This window comes from Notechis scutatus, chromosome 12, assembly GCF_049901735.1.
Source record: "Notechis scutatus isolate UNSWTSFEM ecotype Mainland chromosome 12, rNotScu1.2, whole genome shotgun sequence".
NCBI classification, from domain to species: Eukaryota; Metazoa; Chordata; class Lepidosauria; order Squamata; family Elapidae; genus Notechis; species Notechis scutatus.
Window position 1 is genome coordinate 1529952 of NC_142020.1, and position 17996 is coordinate 1547947.

At 56.0% G+C, this 17996-nt stretch overlaps 1 protein-coding gene across 1 annotated transcript; it reads right to left on the reverse strand.

Annotated features, from left to right (window-relative positions):
- Window positions 1-357: 357 nt before the first annotated feature.
- Window positions 358-12887, reverse strand: PLK1 (polo like kinase 1). Its single transcript, XM_087973095.1, has 10 exons — window positions 12435-12887; window positions 9047-9215; window positions 6365-6509; window positions 4714-4807; window positions 3039-3258; window positions 2785-2946; window positions 2621-2698; window positions 1735-1889; window positions 1196-1378; window positions 358-808 (listed from the first exon to the last, which is right to left on the reverse strand). The coding sequence occupies exons 1-10, from the start codon at window positions 12549-12551 to the stop codon at window positions 599-601; spliced, it is 1533 nt and encodes a 510-aa protein (XP_087829221.1). The 5' UTR covers window positions 12552-12887; the 3' UTR covers window positions 358-598.
- Window positions 12888-17996: the final 5109 nt, after the last annotated feature.

Here is a 17996-nt window from a genome sequence, read left to right on the forward strand (position 1 = left end):
TGCCTGGGCAATGTCAGTGCAGGGATCTGGTGGGCTGGGATGGGGGGCAGAGCTCCTTCAGCCAGGGACACATGTGGTTTTCCGGCTTGGGGACTCTTGAGCCAAAACGAACTTTATTGCAGGGTTGCCCGGCCCGACCCTCCCCCTTCTTCACAGGGCTGGCTGGCTGTGGGGGGCCTTGGGGGCCCCAGCTGGAGGAGGGCCACCAAAGGCAGAGCAAGCCAAGGCCCAGTTCACCAGAAGGCAATGAGCCGCACAGCCTCTAAGCCAGGCCTGCAGCCGCCTGGCCAAGGAGCCTGCACTCCCCCCTCCAGAGAGGGGCTCCAGAAGGAATCCGGACGGCGGCTTAAATCCGAATCAAAAGGCAACGGCCAGAGGCTTTATTCAAAGTGAGTATAAAACAGTTTAGTCTGAATGGGGGGCAGAAGAGGGAAAGGGGGGAAACCATCAGGATCTGGAGGAAAGGCATCCTGTTAAGTTCTCGTCCTTTTGTAGCCAAGGGGCCCCTAAGGCAGCCGGGGGCCTGGTGCGGCCTGGCCAAGGAGGGGCCTCCAGGAGGGGCCACGCAGTTCTGAGCCAAGCGGAGCCTCCCCCGGCTCTAGCTTGGCGCCTTGGCGGTGGCGGCAGCCCCCGATTTAGAGCACAGCAGCTTCTCCACCATGGTGTGGGCGTAACGGAGGCGGCTGGCCAGCGCCTTGCAGCAGCCAAACTCCTCGATCAGGGCCAGCTTGTAGGTGTGGAACTCGCGCCGTTCGTTGATGTAGGTGACGGCGGCCATCAAGGGGCAGAGGATGACCTTGGTGTGGTCCTGTGGCCGAGAAAGGAGAGCAGGCCGGGCTCGCTTAGCACCAGGAGGGCAGCAGTGCCTGGTGGCAAAGCATGTGCCCCCCTCCCCCCGTTCTAAGAAGGGGCTCGGGGCTCCGGCTAGGAGGCCCCCAGGACTGGGGGTTGCAAGGACTCCAGTGCCAATTCAGAAACGTTGCCGTTGGTCTGCCTCCTTTCCTCCCAGGGAAGCCAGGTGGAGGTTGGGGACGGGGACAGGGGGGTCAGTGCTGCTGTGTCCCCAGAGAGAGCGCTAGCACCTGGGGGAGGAGAGAGAAGGGCTCCCCCCTCCGCCACTGAAGCCCTGCAGTCTGAGCAGGGCCCCTGCAAGGCCAGCGTTTTGCTACCACCCCCACCGAGGGGTCTGCCTCACCTGGAAGAAGTTCACCTGCACGGTGCCATTGCTCAGGTGCAGGACGATGGCACTGCGGGTGCGAAACCAGTTCAAGAGGTAAGGCAGCCGTGCCAACTCGTCCCCTTCCCGGGGAGTCACGTTGGCTCCGGCTTTCAGCAAGTGCTCGCTCATGTAGTTCTGGAAATACTCCAGCAGCTTAATCTGGGGAAAGCGGAGCAGAGCAGGTGAGCCGGGCAGGGCAGGGCAGGGGCTGAGCCACCGCACAAGAAGCCCCCTCAAAGGCCGCCTTCCAGGAAAAAGCCAGGAGCCCCCTCCCCTGCACCCCTGGCCCCGGCGATCCCTTGGACGGGAGCATCTGTCCACCAAGCCTTTTGACGACACCCCCCCGCCCCCTCTGGACCTCGGCTTTTCCTCCAGTCCAGATGGAAGTAAGGATGCCCCTTCAAGCACAGACTCGAGATTGCAACGGAGGGGACCCTCCCCTCCCCTCCCGCCCATCAGAGACAGAAGGGGAAACTGAGGCAAGGGTGGAGCAACACCCCCTCCCTCTCCCCCACCTTCTTGCTGAAAGTATCCGGGTACGAGAGCACGTCAAAATACAGCTCAGAGCCGCTCTGGTCAATGTATTGCAGTTTGTCTCCGTCGCTGTACATGATGAGGCGAGTCGAGTCGTTGAAAAGGACCCCAACGCTGTTGTCGCACAGTTGGTAGCCTGCGGGAGAGAAGGCGGGCGCATCCTCAGCTGCCTTGGATCAGGCCGCAATCCCGCAGGACTGCCTGGACGCAGCAACCCACGATACGGCTGCTGCCCCCGTGGCCGTCCGAGCCCTCCTTCGTTCCTCAGGAGCTGGGAAGCACGGGAGGAATGGCCCTGGCGGGTGGGAAGGCCCCCGCAGCACCAGGGGGGCGCCCGGAGGAGCCGGTGGGGCACAGATCGTCGCGGGGAAAATATCAGCAAGAATTAAGCGTGATTTCATAGGACATCATCCTTTAAATCTCTTTTAACTCAATCCAGAAAAAGAAGGAAGCAAAAACGGAGAGAAATTGCTGTGGTTCCGGCAAACCTGTCATCAGCCTAAATAGTGCAAAATGAGCCCCCTTTTTCCTGGGTTGGGGAGGGGGGTCAGTTTGAACCCTGACAAATTGTCAAGAGAAATTCTCTCTATATTCACATCTGACCAAATCACAATACTCTGAATTTCAGTTCACCCAGCATCGATTCCACACATCTGCTGTCCCTCGTGTGTTTTAGGGCCCCTGGGGTGCAAACTGGCCCTCCCACCAAGAGGGTCTCTGCTCTGTCCCACGAAATGCAGAAAAACCAACCGTCCTCCTAGGGGGAAATGTAGCTGGGGGTGTTGGGGCTGTTTCTGTGGAGTGTTTCCCTCCAGAGTGCCCTTGTTTAACCCACCCACCCCCACTCCCCCGAGACCACCTACCTACCTAGGCCATACTTGTCAGAGTAGTCCACCCACTTGCTGATCCAGAAGATGGGAATGCAGGCCGGGTCTTCAGCCTCCTCTGGGGAGAACGAGAGAGATGCGAGTGAAGGCGGCCACCCGGGTCGGCTGGCTCAAAAGCGCAGCCTCCAGCCAGCCGCCTCTCACCTTGCCTGATGGGAGTTTTTTCCGAGGGCCGGCAAGTGCTGACTCGCATCAGCTGCTGCAGCAGGTCGGCCAGGTAGCATGGCTGGAGGTGTCCGGGCTCCAGCAGGGTGCCAGCCTTGTCCTCCTTCTCGGGCACTTTCTCCAGGGCGGGGCTCTCTGGTCCTGCGCCAGGGAAGAAGAGTTGGCCGGAGTCAGAAGCTGCCTGGCCCAGGGTGGGCCCAGCCCCCAAACCTCGCCCCCTCCCCCCAGCTCACCCTTGTTCACCACCGCAAGAGGCCTCCTGCTGCTGGGGTCCAGGCTGCTGGGCGCCAGAGAGAAGCGGGGAGGAACCGTAAGGCAGGTGGTGGGCAGCCGCGAAGGGATGTAGCCCGTCGTGAAGAACTCCTCATTTAGCAGCTCGTCGATGGTGGGCCGGGCGGTCGGGTCGTGCTGCAGCATCTTCTGGATGAGACTCGCAGCCACGGGGTTGATGTGCTGGAGGGGCAGAAGGTCCACAGGCCATTCCTACACAATTCCCCACCACTGCCATCCCGCTACCGATGTCTGTCCCCTTGATGAGGCTATGAAGCTAGTAGTGCCAAAAGCATTACGGCCCAGGGACTTTCGTGCTTTCCTGGTGTGGAGAGAAGAACTTGGTCCTCAACACCAATAAGATTAAGGAGCTTATAGTGGACTCTAGAAAGAACAGATCAGACCTCCAGCCCTTGCTTATCGATGGAGACCGAGTGGAGCAAGAGGCAGTTTTAAGTTTCTGGGTGTTACCCTAAAAGGGGACCTGACCTGGGGTGCTCACATTGCAGCCCTGGTCAAAAAAGGGCCCAGCAGAGATTATACTATCTGAGGCTTCTCAGGAAACAACAAAGGAATGAAAAACTGCTGGTGACCTTCTACCGCTGCACCATAGTGAGCATCTTAACTTACTGCACCTCTGTATGGTTTGCCAATTGCACAGTGACAGAGAAGGAAAGCACTCCAGAGGGTTAATTTCATTGCCCAGAGGATCCTGGGTCGCCCTCTCCCCTCTTTGGAAGAGCTTTATAGCTCCCGCTGCCTTAAGAAAGCTCAAAACATCCTCAAAGATCCATCTCATCCTGGGCAGACGGTACAGGGCAATAATAAAAACAAGGACAAAAAGGCTGGAAAACAGCTTCTACCCCAGGGCTGTTAAATTCTACTGTATAATAGTGCAATATTCATGCAACATCAGGTGTTTTCAATTCAATGTGTGGAATGTGAAATAGGTGTGTTTGTATTTATTTTCATGGTCATAAATTGGACACTGAAGATGGTATTGAATTTCATTGTACGAGGATGCAATGACAATAAACTGAACTAAACTTGCTAGCCTGGATTCCAAGCAAAGCAAAATGAGTTGCAGAAAAGCCAGAATTCAACCATCCCTGAAAGTTCAACAAGCAAAATGAGGAGCTAGATTGTTGGGGGGGGCAGAGGCTGACTCTGCAAACCGCTTAGAAAGTGACTGTAAAGCAGGGGTGTCCAACCTTGGCAACTTTAAGACTTGCGGACTTCAACTCCCAGAATTCCTCAGCCAGCTTTGCTGGCTGAGGAATTCTGGGAGTTGAAGTCCACAAGTCTTAAAGTTGCCAAGGTTGGACACCCCTGCTGTAAAGTGACTCGGGCAACGTAAGATTTCAGGCATTGAAATGAAAAGGACTGAAAGGGAGCAGCTACCAAGTGTTGCCAAACTACAATCTGTTAGGAGTGCAGCTCCCACAGCCACAGGAGGAAGACTTGGGGGCAGGTGGAGAGCCACGATTCATTGAGGGTCCCAGGCACCTGAGGCTGAGGGAAGAGCAGGCAAGGACACACGTGTTCTGCATTCACGCCAAGCAGACCCGGATGGTGGGGCCAGGAGTGCAAAGCCGGCCCAGCCCCAACGGGCAGCTGGGGCCTTCAAAAAGGACCCACCGTAGGAATCGTGTATGCATTGTTCTTAATCCGAATGTACGTTTCTTTCAAGCAGGAGGTTTCAAAGGGTGGCTTCCCAACCAGGAGGGTGTACCTGCAAGGAGAAACAGCTTCAGGACCATTCCCCCCCCCCATAAAGCCCCCTCTGAAGCCAAGATGCCCAGTGCCCATCTTCCAGTGCCACCAGAGGTGGCGATTTTCAGAAGGCAGAGCCAGTTCTGCTCCCCCTTCCCGGATCACGAGAGCCAGCCACACCCGAACCCCCCAGGCACAATGCAGGAAGGGTTCCACCTGTTGAGCCACCCAGCTGATGGGCCTCCCAAGTCCCTGGTGTCTCAACGTGGCTTTTGTCACCGAGAAGTCACGCCCGATAATCACACGGAGGGACTTCAAGCAGCCACAGGTTATAAGCTGAGGTTGTTGAATTGTCTCTGCTCTTTGGGGAGCCCCGCCTTCTTACAGAGAAAGCCCTGCAGGTGTCTATGGAGACCCTCAACTGGTCATGGTTGCCCCAAAGGGGCTTTTTCTCAAAGGCAACTGGACTCCCTTGCTTTGCCCCTTGTGGGGACGCCAACCTTTTGGACCTCAGGGACCACCAAACTCATCATTTTAAATCCCACAGACCAGAGACCCTGGGAAAATCCCCAAAAATGTCTGCAGGAAAATTCCCCACCCCGTTTTCCTACCGATTGATCGTTCTTTATTTGGGATCACAGGATCCCGTCTCCAGCTCTGTTCTCAGGGAGAGAGACTTTTGGCTTAATGCAAGGAAAGTAGCAGAAGCAGCAGAAGTCTTTCTTTCTCTCCCCCAAACTCCGACAGAAATGAGTCTTTGCTGGCGCAGCCTCTTGGAGCAGGAGGCCTTGCAGGGTCCCAAAGACTCATTTCTGGTGGAGTTTGGGGGAGAGAAAGAAAGACTTTGGCTGCTTTCCTTGCATGCAGCCAAAAGCAGAAGAAAGAAGCGGAAAGAAGCAGCCCGGTGGCCAGGCCAGGCACGTGGGGCGAGTTTCCCCCCTCCGCCCTCCCCCCCCCTCACGTTGTTTGCAATGCAAGTGACGCAAGCCTTGTGTTCCCGCAGGTCATGTGGGCACAGCCTGGATTAATTGCTTTGGGGGTGACATTACTCTGCGGACCACCAAAATTTTCTCCTGATCCACCGGTTGGCGACCACTGCGCTAGAAGACTTCTTGCTCCTCATCCAAGAAGCTTCTTCAGTTCTGATCAAATGGTGGAGAATGGAAGGATTTCTATTCCTTGTAGTCATCTGGTTATTAGGATTCTTTCTGAGAGTCACTGAGGCCACCAGAAAGAATGTGAATGGTCAGATGACTGCAAGGAACATAAATCCTTCCATTCTCCACCATTCGGTCAGAACCAAAGAAGCTTCTTGGATGAGAAGCAAGAGATCTTCTAGCCAAAGAAGGAAGTCCAGCTGCCTTTGAGAGAAAGCCCCTCTGGGACAAGGTCTGCAGAGTCCCCCTGAACCCCTATTTGTCCATTCCCCAATCTGCAGAACTGGGGGCGTGCACAAGACTCCCCTCCCCAAGGCCCCTTCTGCTGTGTGTGTGTGTGTGTGTGTGTGTGTGTGTGTGTGTGTGTGTGTAGTTTTCCTCTTAGGATTTCCACCTGTCTTCAGGCACCCCCAACTTACATGATGCAGCCGATGGACCAGATGTCCACTTCAAAGCTGTGCCCTTTCTTGCACAGCACTTCGGGGGCAATGTAGTTTGGCGTCCCACACAGGGTCTTCTTCCGCTCCCCGTCGTACTCCACCCTGGTGGCCAGGCCGAAGTCACCTGGAGAGACACAAGGGGCAGGCTCCTGAGTCCAGCTTGGCTAGGGGGGCACCCAAACCCAGCAGGTGGAGCCGCCCAGATACCTCTCCCAGGTGCCTGAGCTATAGACCCGAAGAGGGTCTCCAAGCCACAGGCCAGCCTGGCTCTCGCAGCTCCGGAAAGCCCCTTTCCCCCCGGCCCAGCAGCCTCCGAGGGCTCCTAGACGCAAACAGCTACGAGTTTGGAAAAGCCCTTGAATCCCAACATCTGTTTTCTCTCTTTGGGGGAAAAAAAGATCCAAGGGCAGCCATGATGGGCTCAATATTTCAGGAGTTCCAGGAATCACCCGCAGGGCCAGTGAGGGACAAGTTCTGAAGATGGGCCTTTGCTCCTGCTGTGCTGATTGCAACGCTGGGCTTTTCCCACCAAGGAGACAAGCCAGAAGCTCTTGGCCTCTTAGCTCCTTTAGCGCTTCGCCCAGCAGAAGAGAAGCTGTTGGGCAACAGGCGACACGGCGGGAATCAGGCCCGGGAAACGTGAGCCTGCGCCTCCCACCAGGCCTGCATTCCAGCCCGGCTCCATCCCCGCTTCCTGGTCCTGGGGTGGGCTTGGGCTCCAGCCGGTGTTCCAAACGCCAGGCTGGCCTTTTATGAAGGTCTCTGAGTGCCCCCACCCTGATGTGCATGCCCGAGACACAGCTCGGGACAGAGGGGGGGAAGCACCGGCTGGGACCCAGCTGGATAATTGCACTAGCATTTTCTGGAGGAGTCAGAGGGTGGTCAGGTCATCCCCACCCCTCCCACAGATGGCGGGTTAGAATCCCACTCCTGGGGCTGGGCCTTCAGGGTTAGAGTGGCAGCTTCCCTGTCCACCCCGCTTGATGCCGCCTCTTGGGTTGGCAGTGCCCACGCTCATGGTGGCAAGACCATGAACGGCCCATTTTCCCTGGGCCAATGCAGCTGCAATTCACAGCCACCGTGGCCTCAACTCCCAGGTGCAGAGTGTGTGCGCGCCCCCTAGGCCAGCCCCGTTGTGGGGCAGTGGCAACAGGATCTGGAGTTGGAGACCTCCACTCTCTGCCCCTTGCCCTGGGCAGATTGCTCCCTGGTGACCCACAGTTCACCATGACATTCCGCCCCCCACCCCCAAAAGGAAGGACTCTTAAATCCAGCTGCCTCGGGAGCCGAACAGATCTGAGTTGAGCAAGGCTGAGACTTTGGTGACAGCAGCTTTGGACTGGACCACACTGACCTGGGAGGCTGCTGGGGGAAACCAGGAAAGCCTTTGGGTCTTCTCCCTCCCTCTCCCTCCCTCTCCAGGGGGTCCTGGAAGCAGGTGATTATCTGGAGCCCCCCCAGTCAGGTCCCAGAGTGGGATAAGTGCAGAGACTTTAGTTGTAGGGTCCAAGTTGGGAGAGTCCTCCTTACTTCTCCTGGATCTCTCGGCATCCTTTCAGGCCATCGACCAGGGTCTCCTTCTAGACCAGCTCAGGAGATCCAGCGGGGTTTGACGGGGCTCCTCCGCCTTTCTCTGAGACTGGCTCAGGTTGGGGGTGGAGGAGGAGGCAGCAGCCCAGCCCGTGCCCCCTGATCCTATTCCACCTCTAGGCGATGTCCGCTACATCTCTGCCCCAGCTAGCCCGGCAAAGCTTCTCTCCGGACTCGGGAGGCTATGGGTTTAGGGCCCCACAGATGCTGGAAATGGAGAGTCTGTGGGGCCCCAAATCTGGGCAGGGTTGCTCTTGAAGAAGCTGGTGCAGAATGGGTGGTAGTTATGGGAGCTGTACTGGCACCCAAAGAGCTTCTGGGCACCCATAAAGATCTTCCCGGCATGGAATTGAGTTACCTATTGCACCAACAGCTTCTGGGAGAATCACATTCCAGGCCCTTCACTGGATCCAGGCCTCTAAGGGCCTCAGGAGGTAGGTGGACCTTCTCTGGGGCAGCCCCTGTCCTTTGGGACAATCTCCCGCTGGTTGGCTTTAAGAAGGTGGTGAAAATTGGGCGGTTCCCACCCACCCACCCACTTTATGGGAAGGTGGAGCATGGTTCTATTCCCCATTTTAATGTTTAAATCAGTGACTTTGTATGAATTATGTCCCCCAACCCACCCCATTTTCCCTTTTTGCATCTCATCCAGAATCACAGTTTGAGTTGGGCAGCCCTAAGACTTACACACCGCTTCCCAGCCCTCTCTAAGCGGTGTACAGAGTCAGTCTCTTGCCCCCCAACAATCCGGGCCCTCATTTTACCCACCTGGGAAGGATGGAAGGCTAAGCCAACTGTGAGCCTGGTGAGGTTCAAACTGCCAAATTGCAATCAGTCAGCAGAAGTAGCCTGCAGTACTGCATTCCAACCACTGCGCCACCACAGTGCAGTGTTGCCTACAACTGGGCAACAGCCCCACCTTCCCTGCCGGCTGCTTCAGCATCCTGGAGAGGATGCGGCCACCGAGCCACCAGGCCTGAAAGGCAGCAGGGCCCAAGACCCCTCCCGGGCCGGGGAGGTCCCACCCCACCACTCAGCCCTGCCCAGAGAATGAGACCGCAGCCCACTCACCGATCTTCACCTCCATGTCATCGTTCAGAAACAGGTTGCCCAGTTTGAGATCGCGATGGATGACGCGGTTGCTGTGCAGGTACTGGCAGCCCAGGATGATCTGGCGCAGGTAGTAACGGGCCTCAGGCTCCGTCAGGGCTTTCCGACGCTTGTGCAACTCCAAAAGGGACTGTGGGGGGAGAGAAGAGCATTCCGGACAGCACTGTGAGGAGCTGAGGTCAGAAGAGGCAAGTGCCTCCCTCCCCACTGTAGGGAGGGTCTCGTAAAAGCATTCAGAAACTTTGGGGAAACTCAAAGCAGGCGTGGTGCTTGTAAGCCTCCCTAACTCAGCCCCTAAACCAGGGGTCCCCAAACTTGGCAACTTTAAGACTTGTGGACTTCAACTCCCAGAATTTGTCCTCCAGTCATGTTAGCTCAGGAATTCTGGGAGTTGAAGTCCACAAGTCTTAAACTTGAAAAATTGGAAGACCCTTGTACTATAGTATATTAATACAGTCAGGAGGCCCATATAAACTTAGCTTGTTTACTCTTCTAAAAAGTAATGGGAGTCTCTCTCTCATATATAGGTTACCTGATTTAGACATGGAATTTTAAAGAAAAAAAATAAAGAAACCTAAGGTACCCAATAATGTTATGAAACCACCTTTATGTTTAGTAAGCTTCGACTTCAATATGTTTACCTGGGATTCATTGGCGAGGTAGGAATCTCTCACAGCAAAGAGTTTCTATGCCACGCTTCAGATCTGAAGTCTGCCAGGCTTAAAGTTGCTAAGGTTGGACCCCCCCCCCGCTCTAAACCAGGGCAGGGGGGTTGCCCAACATGCTGGCTGTGGAACTCTGGGAGTTGAAGCCCCCAAGTCTTAAAAGTTGCGAAGGTTGGAGACCCCCCCCCGCCCTAAACCCTCTCAGGCCACTGCCTCTCCTCAAAGGCGCACAGAAAGCACACGACTCCCTCGCCAATGATTGTGAAAGCGATACTGGCAGGGACTCCCGTGAGCTCCACTCTGGAAAACCAGGCAATCCCAAGGCCCCAAAGAAACTGCCCTGCAAACATTGCAAAGCCCCCTCAATACAGAAACTCAGTCCGGAGATTGAGCCTCACCTGCCTCCAAAACCGGGGGCTCTCCTGCCCCAGGAGAAACAGCCCCCACCCCACTTCTACCTGCACTGGACAAGCCAAAGTATGGCCCCCTGGCCAGTGAGGACACCCTCTTCAAAAGCACAAATTCCCCCTCCCCAATCCTGAAGAACCCTGGGCTCAAAAATCCAAAGATCAAAGTTGGCAGGTTTCTCCCTAGCTCAAACAGTCCTCAGGCTGAATTCCGAAGGGTGTCCTTGAAAGTGACCCTCCAGCCAAATTCACCTCCAGAATGGGGGATCAGCCCCCCTGCAGAGTCATCCTTAAGTTTGCAAGCAACCCCTTCCCAAACCCGCTCCAGTGAAATGCCTTCCATCAGAAATGGCCTCCTGCTACCGTACCAACCCCTGCTATCCCCACTTCAACCAAAGGCCAGCTGAACTAGTGGCCTGAGGTCACCTCCAGGCTGCCCTGACCCCAACCGAGTCTCCCCCTGGAGAAGTACAACCCCTTCACCCCCTCCAAGCCAAAAAGCTCCTGCTACCACTCAGTAGACCCAGGTATCCAATTCTACACCAGGAGCAGCACAGGATCTCCTCCAGCAGAAAAGACACCACCAGCAACTGCTGGCGTGCAGGAAAGAGGAAGCCATGGGAAACAGCCGGACACTGGCTCAATCAGGCCAACTGAATGATGACTCGGCTCTTCCGGGCGCCTCCTGCAAAGCTGCCAAAGAACTGGCTCCAGCCACAGCTGGACCATTGCACCCCCCCCCCCAAGGAAGCCTTCTTTCAGAACCTCTGCAGGGACCCCCCTCCTGGAAGGAGGCGCCCTGGCCGAAGGATAGAAAACCTGCCCAGGTGGGCACCCGCTGCAGAGCCCAGAAACCTCATCCCTCCAGGAGCCATTGAGAACAATCTGGGCTTCTGGGGGAGGGTGGCCTCCCCCCTTGCTCTGCATCCCACCCCTCAGGAGGAGGATTCATCCTGATCAGTCTCCTTAACCCCATCCCCAAACTCTGAGCAAGACGCTGGCTGGAAGAAGATACTCGCAGAGGACCAATTAGATATTTGGGAGGGGTGATCCTTCCGCCACTGGTCAGTGCGCCAACATTTCCTTGGAAACCCCTCTCCCACCACACCACCTCTCTTTATATCTCTTCCTAGGCCAGGGGGGTCTCCAATCTTGGCCACTTTAAGTCTGGCGGACTTCAACTCCCAGAATTCCCCAGCCAGCTTTGCTCTGGGAGTTGAAGTCCACCAGGCTTAAAAGTGGACACGGCTGGAGACTCCCCCCCTAGACTTCAGTGCAGGAGATTCCTCGCTGACTGGTGTCTGCTTCATCCAAAAGGCCTGCTCCATGAAGGGTCCTCACTCCAAGTAGGAATGCGACCCCCCCCCAGGCTGTCGGAATGAGAAAAGGGGCCAAGCAAGGGGCTGCGTCCGATTCAACTGCCATAAACCAGATCCTGTGTCTTATTCTAGAGCAGGGTGTCCAACCTTGGCAACTTTAAGACTTGTGGACTTCAACTCCCAGAAAAGCTGGCTGGAGAATTCTGGGAGTTGAAGTCCACAAGTCTTAAAGTTGCCAAGGTTGGACACCCCTGTTCTAGAGTGTCTCAGATCTGGTTTGCCAGGTGCCCCTGCAGCCCCCTACGGACTGCAACTACCCCTCGGTTTTAGGTTCTCCCGGTAGTTTCTATGTCTCTGGGTCTTTTTGCATGCAAGTTTAACGTCCCTTGTGTCTTTTATGCCCTCCTTTGCTGGTCTTTGGCCCCAAGGAAGGGGTTTTCTTTGATTTGTAAAGCTCACCTGGGAGAGGCATGGACACACCTGCACAAGGCATCACTCCCGCTCGAGTTGCTTTCAGGCAAGGGGGGGCAGGGAGGAGCCCAAAAGAGGCTTCAAGATGGAAGTCGGGAAGAGAAGCGGTTGGGGGAGCCCGGGGTCGCCTCCCTTCTCCCCCAGGTCAGCCCGCAGCCCGTTTGCCGACGCTCAGCGTTTAGGCACCCAGGAGCCCCGCTTGGCCCTCGGAGAGCGCCAGGCAGGATCCAAGCCGAGAAGGGAGCAGCCGATCCCGCGACAGAGACGGCCGAAACGCTCGCTTTCAAATGGGGGAGGCCGGAGCCCCCGCCCCCTCCTCCTGGGAGTCTAACGGCAGCCGGGGGAGGGGGCACTGCCGCGGCTTCCGCCGGCCACCGGCGGGCCGGGCGAGGGCAGCCCCTCCCCCCCTCCCGGCCAAGCGCAGGAGCAGAACCGGCGAGGGGCACACATACCCCCGGGGCCCCTCCCGCCCCGCCCGCCTGCCTACCCGCCGGCGGCAGAGCTCGAGCACCACGAAGACGAAGTGGCTGTCCTCGAAGAAGCCCTGGAAGGCCACCACGTGGCGGTGCTGGAGGCTGCGGTGGATGGCGATCTCCATGGTCATCTTCTCCTTCTGCGGCGCCTTCAGCAGCAGCGCCTTGGGCACCACCTTGCAGGCGAAGGCCTCGCGGCTCTCCGCCTCCGTGATCTCGTAGCACTTGGCGAAGCCGCCCTTGCCCAGGAAGCGGCCCAGGCTGTAGCAGCGCCGGCTCCGAGGGTCCACCAGCACCTCCGGCACCGCCCGGCTCTCCGACGCCGAGGAGGAGGAGGAGGAGGGCGCGGGCGCCGCCGGTTGGGGCGGCTGCTGCTTCTGCTGCGCCGTCGCCGCCGCCCCCGCCCGGGAGCCGCCACCCCCGCCGGCCGGGAGCTCCTGCCGGGCACCGCCGCGCTCATCCCCGCCGCCGCCGCCGCCGCCCTCGCCCGCCCGTCCGTTCGCTCGCTCGCTCGCCGCCGCCGCCGCCGGAGCCTTCGAAGCCGGAGCCGGAGCGTTACGGGCGGCCGAGCGCGCTGCCCATTGGCCGGCAGGATTTAAACTCCAACCCGCCTCCCGCGCCGCTAAGCAGCACGGGAGGGAGGGGCGGGCCGGGAACCGCCTCCCGGGCGCGGGCAGGAGGGCGCGCGCAAGCCGCCGCCGCCGCCGCCGCTCCTGCTTCCCTCCGGGCGCGCGCCTTCCTCGCCCCCGCCCGGGCTTGGATGGTGCGGGGGGCTTGACCCTCCACGGACACCCCCTCCGGGCCTGGCCTGCCCCGCCCCAAGCGCCGCACCCTCGGGGCCGTCCAGCGGTCCGGTTGGCGAGTCCGGGAAGACGGAGCCCGGCCGGCGGGGGCGGAGGGCCTGGGCTGGCAGCTCGGGGTGGAGGTCGCAGAACGAGCAGGCCGAGAGCGCCCCCCCCCCTCGCCCGCAGGAGGGCTGGCCCGGCCCTTCTTTTCCGCTGATCTGGGGGGTTAGAATTCAGGCTGGCTTCCCCGGGGGAGATTCCCACCCGGTGGAAGGGGCTCTTGGAACCGGCTGTCGGAGAAGTTCTGGTGGGTCCTGGGCTGAATTGGGGATCTCACTGGGACATGTCAGAACCCAATTATTCAATACTCACAACACAGGAACAAGTCTGGTTCACCATTCAAAGGTTTATTAAAGAAAATAAGCGTTTGCAAACGGGCCTTCAAGTCCCTTCCCAAGTGGACTGGGTACAAGAAGAGCAAGCCTCCATATTCAAGCAATACTTTTTAGACCCCTGCCCAGAACAGCCATGCCCAAGAAGCCCTCCCCACACACACACATACCCCCACCCACTATTCTCTAGATGCTAAAGGACAAGCTGGAGGGTCAGCATGACATTGTTTCAGTGTCTTAGCTTGGTTTGGCTGCTGGGTTTCTGGGAGGATATTCCCTTGTTGCCTAGCAGAACTTCCCATCTCCAAGAAGATTATAACAATGTATCGTGTACTTGTGACTGAACACATTTTAGGTTTTGGGGTGGGGGGAGGTGTCTATGCAGAAAAAGAGAAAAAAGTTAACAAGAAGCATCAGAAAGAGCAAAAGAGAATCTTCTAGTCTAATTATATGAATTCTATTATAAAAGAGTAACTTATAATTTTTATCTCAGCACTAAATGCAGCCAGGATCCTCTGCACACCAGAACAACTAGGCACAAGGGGAATTTCCCCCCCCCAAAGCCATCACTCTGCTAAACAAATAATTCCCTCAACACTGTCCAACTATTTACGAAGTCTGCACTACTATTACTGTTAATCTTCTCCTCACTCCTTATCACCCATCCCCTCCCACTTGTGACTGCATGACTAACTTTGTCGCTTGTATCCTTACGATTTATATGGACTGTTTCCTAGTATGATTTGATTGCTTATTGTACCCTATGACTATCATTAAGTGTTGTACCTGATGATTCTTGGCTCTTGACGAATGTATTTTTTCTTTTATGGACACTGAGAGCATTTGCACCAAGACAAATTCCTTGGGTGTCCAATCATCCTTGGCCAATAAAAAAGAATTCTGTAGCTGAACTCCTAATCTAACCCTCCGTCCACAGGTGCTTCTCAGCTCTGTCCAAAGTGTTGCCCTGCCTGCCTCCCCCCCCCGCCAGCCAGACCACCCCATGTCTTTTGACTTCCCAGCTGTGCCAACCCCCTCTGCATGTTAAGCCACACTGACCCCAGCTTCTTCTTGTATGAGGTCAGCCAAGACTTATGAGCTGCTAGGAATGGGGAAGGGGGGGGGGGGAGTGTTAAGTGGCAGCACCAGCTAAGCAGGCAATGCAGGTGTAACATTAGCGAACACCCCCCACCCCAAATTCCTAGCTGCTCGGAAGACTTTCCCCAAGATTCAGTAGTATGTGACGCCCTTAGTATGTGTCCTCAGGATGTGCAGGTCCTTCCTGGGGAGGGATCCCACCAGCCATGGGTTGGCTGCAAGGCAATTCCAGGGCAGGGGGTCCTAGCCTCTGCAGGAGAGGTGGTGGTCCAAGTGGGCCTTGGTTGCGGTTATGGCTGCTGCCCAAATGCACCCAAACTGCCCAGGATGGTCTTTAGCAGCAGGAGGACTAATTAAGGCAGGTAACTACCTACCTGTGGCTTTCCAAGCACATTAAAAGGTATCACCCAGGGCAGAGCCTGGATGGGCAGGGGGGCGGTGGGGGGTCAGTATCTGGGTCTCATCTGCAGCAACCTCAGCCTATGAAATGTGAGGGGCGACCCAATAAACACAAATTAACCCACGAAGTTGTGCATTCTCCCACTTGGAGAACTCAAAATAGCAAATTTTCACCGTGACGATGCTGGGAAATGCTGTTCTGGAAAGTACAGATAGTCCTCAACTTTCAACAGTTCATTTAGTGACCAAAGTGACAATGGCACTGAAGAAAGTGACAGGACTATTTTTCACACTTCTGACTGTTGCAGCCTCCCCATGGTCACACGATCAACGTTTGAATGCTTGCCAAGTGATTGCTTGTATTTATGATGGTTGCAGCGTCCCAGGGTCCCCTTTTGCGACCTTCTGACAAGCAAAGTCAACGGGGGAAGCCGGATTCACTTAACAACCGGGGTTACTAAAGATGTTGCCTACATATATTGGTGATTGGAACCTGCTTATGGACCTTTTGTGTTAAAAAATATGGGATTATAGTGTAGGGAAATACCAATAAGGATATAATAAATAAAAGTAGAATATATGATAGCATTGATGGGGGGCTTGTTATTCAAGCATTTACTTGACCTTTGTGAATGGGCGATGTTCTCTCCCGCAATCTCTTCTATCCTTCGTTATCCTTCCTGTATTCAGACATATCAGACAAATGGTTCGGTTATCTGATTCCATCCTAAATCCATAAATCCTTTTCCTGTCCAGGAACTGGCTGTGTATCAGGGCAATCTGTGTAGCAGCACCGGACGCTAAAGTGGCTAATTGGGGGACCAAGGAAATTCCCCAAGCTTAAGATCACGTTGAAGCAGGGGTGGGATTCAGCCGGTGTTACTACCGTTTCTGTGACTACATTTTGCTGTGTGTGTGTGTGTGTGTGTGTGTGTAAAAAACCCTTCAGCTGTGCCGCCCGGACAGCTGAAAAACGCGTGCAGGTGCACAGCATTTGAAAAGCCTCTTTTGCCCTGCTTTTTCAACCTCAGCTGGGCCGCGCAAAGCAGCTGAGGCTGAAAAAGCAAGAAATAAAGGACAGGTAAGAGCCCGGGCAGGCGGGTGGGCCAAACAGCAGCAAAGACAGAACCGGTTTGGTGTCTGCTGCTCTTCAGAGCTACCGGTTCTATAGAACTGGGCAGAACCTGTAGCGTTCCACCCCTGCATTGAAGGCATCCTTTTGCAGGAAGTTAGGAGGCCGGAGTTAGGGAATAAGACGATGATGGTTTCAGGATATAAAAGCAAGCCAGACCTTCCCCTCAGTGTGAGTATTCCTAACACGCATTGATTGCATCTGTAGGTCCTGGACGTAGTGCACCCAGATCTTTTTTTCTGGCCATAAATAAAGTCAATTTCTTTTTGCAAGTCTCTTCTCGAGTCTCACTGTTTTTGGCATTTTCAAGTGACTTGGAAAAAGTGCTGGGCATGTCTCCGAGACCGGCTTCGTGGGTGTTGCTGCCGGCCTTCCCTTTCCCTGGGAGCCCCAGCCACACCGGGTGGGTTGCCTTCTGCCCAGAGGTGGCATTCAGCCGGTTCTGACCAGTTCTGGAGAACCGGTAGCGGAAATGTTGAGTAGTTCAGAGAACCGGCATATACCGCCTCTGACTGGAGATCTTACAGTCTCCTTCCCCTGCCACGCCCACCAAGCCACGTCCACAGAACCGGTAGTCAAAAAATTTGAATCCCACCACTGCTTCCGTCCCCTCGAGCGTGCTGGTGGGGCGTGAAGGCGTCAGCGCTGCCGCTGGGCCCAGCAGTTGAGGCAGCCATCACTAGCAGTTCCCGCGCCTGGGACCTGCAGCCACATCCGCCATGACGCCTGCCCTGCCATGGCCATCGCCACCCAAATCTGTGGGGGGCAGGCGGAGGCTCCCCTGTGGCTTGATATCCTGGGTTCTGGAGCATAGCCAGTCTGATGCTGGGAAGCACTGCGGCAGCCGAAGGAGAAACTGGAGGCTGCTGCGGTCAGCCCCAGGAGAGCCACGGGCGAGAGCTGAGTCTGCGGGGCGTCTGTAGCTGGAGGAAAGAGTGAGGCTTCTCTGGCTGCAGGACGGATCCCACTCAGACACCCACCTGAAGCAGGGGCCGGTCTCGTCTGCTGGGCGTGGGTGAACGCACCAAGATTGCCCAAAGCCCACAACTTTGGGAGGCAAGTCGTTCCACTGATTACTTAGTTCTACATATTGCTTTATTCCAGAGGTGGGATTCAGCCGGTTCTGACCGGTTCTACAGAACCGGTAGCAGAAATTTTGAGTCGTTCGGAGAACTGCCCAATCCCACCTCTGACTGGCCCCGCCAACCCCATCTCTTCCCTGCCTCCCATTGAGTCCCAGCTGATTGGTTGGGTCTTTTTTGGTTGCCCTGCCCAGGAGAACGGAGCTGGAAAGCAGGTTAGTGGAGTGAGGAGGGAAGGGGGATTTTGCAGTATATCCTTCCCCTGCCACGCCCACCAAGCCCCACCCACAGAACCGGTAATAAAAATCCCACCACTGCTCCCATTCCAGAAGAGGAGATGTGTCAAAAGAAAGACACTGCGAGAGCTCATCTGCTACCTGAAAGTTGCTGGGATACCTTTTAATATTTTCATCCCAAAGTACAAGAAGTCCTGTACTTTTGGCCCATCTTCCTCTCTTACTGGGCAAATCATCACTTTTTTAGGAAAATTTAGCTGGGCATCTGATTCTCTCGCTCAGTAGACACATTGCTGTTCCTTCCACTAGGTGAGGAGCCTAAAGGTTTTCTCTGAAATCTTGGTCTAGGGCCCTCCCTTTACAGTCACACTGGAATTGAGGTCAATCCGGACATGCGCAGCTATTCTGGTGATCGACAGATCCAGAGATCTAGCCCAATGGCTTCTCGAGTG

Excerpts from the sequence above, each read along its gene's own strand:
- PLK1 (XM_087973095.1), bottom strand. The coding sequence starts at position 12,551 with ATGACCATGGAGATCGCCATCCACCGCAGCCTCCAGCACCGCCACGTG. Across the intron at positions 9,216-12,434 it reads TCGAGCTCTGCCGCCGGCGG|TCCCTTTTGGAGTTGCACAA; the intron begins GTAGGCAGGCGG and ends CTCCCCCCACAG. Across the intron at positions 2,947-3,038 it reads TCTTGCGGTGGTGAACAAGG|GACCAGAGAGCCCCGCCCTG; the intron begins GTGAGCTGGGGG and ends TCCCTGGCGCAG.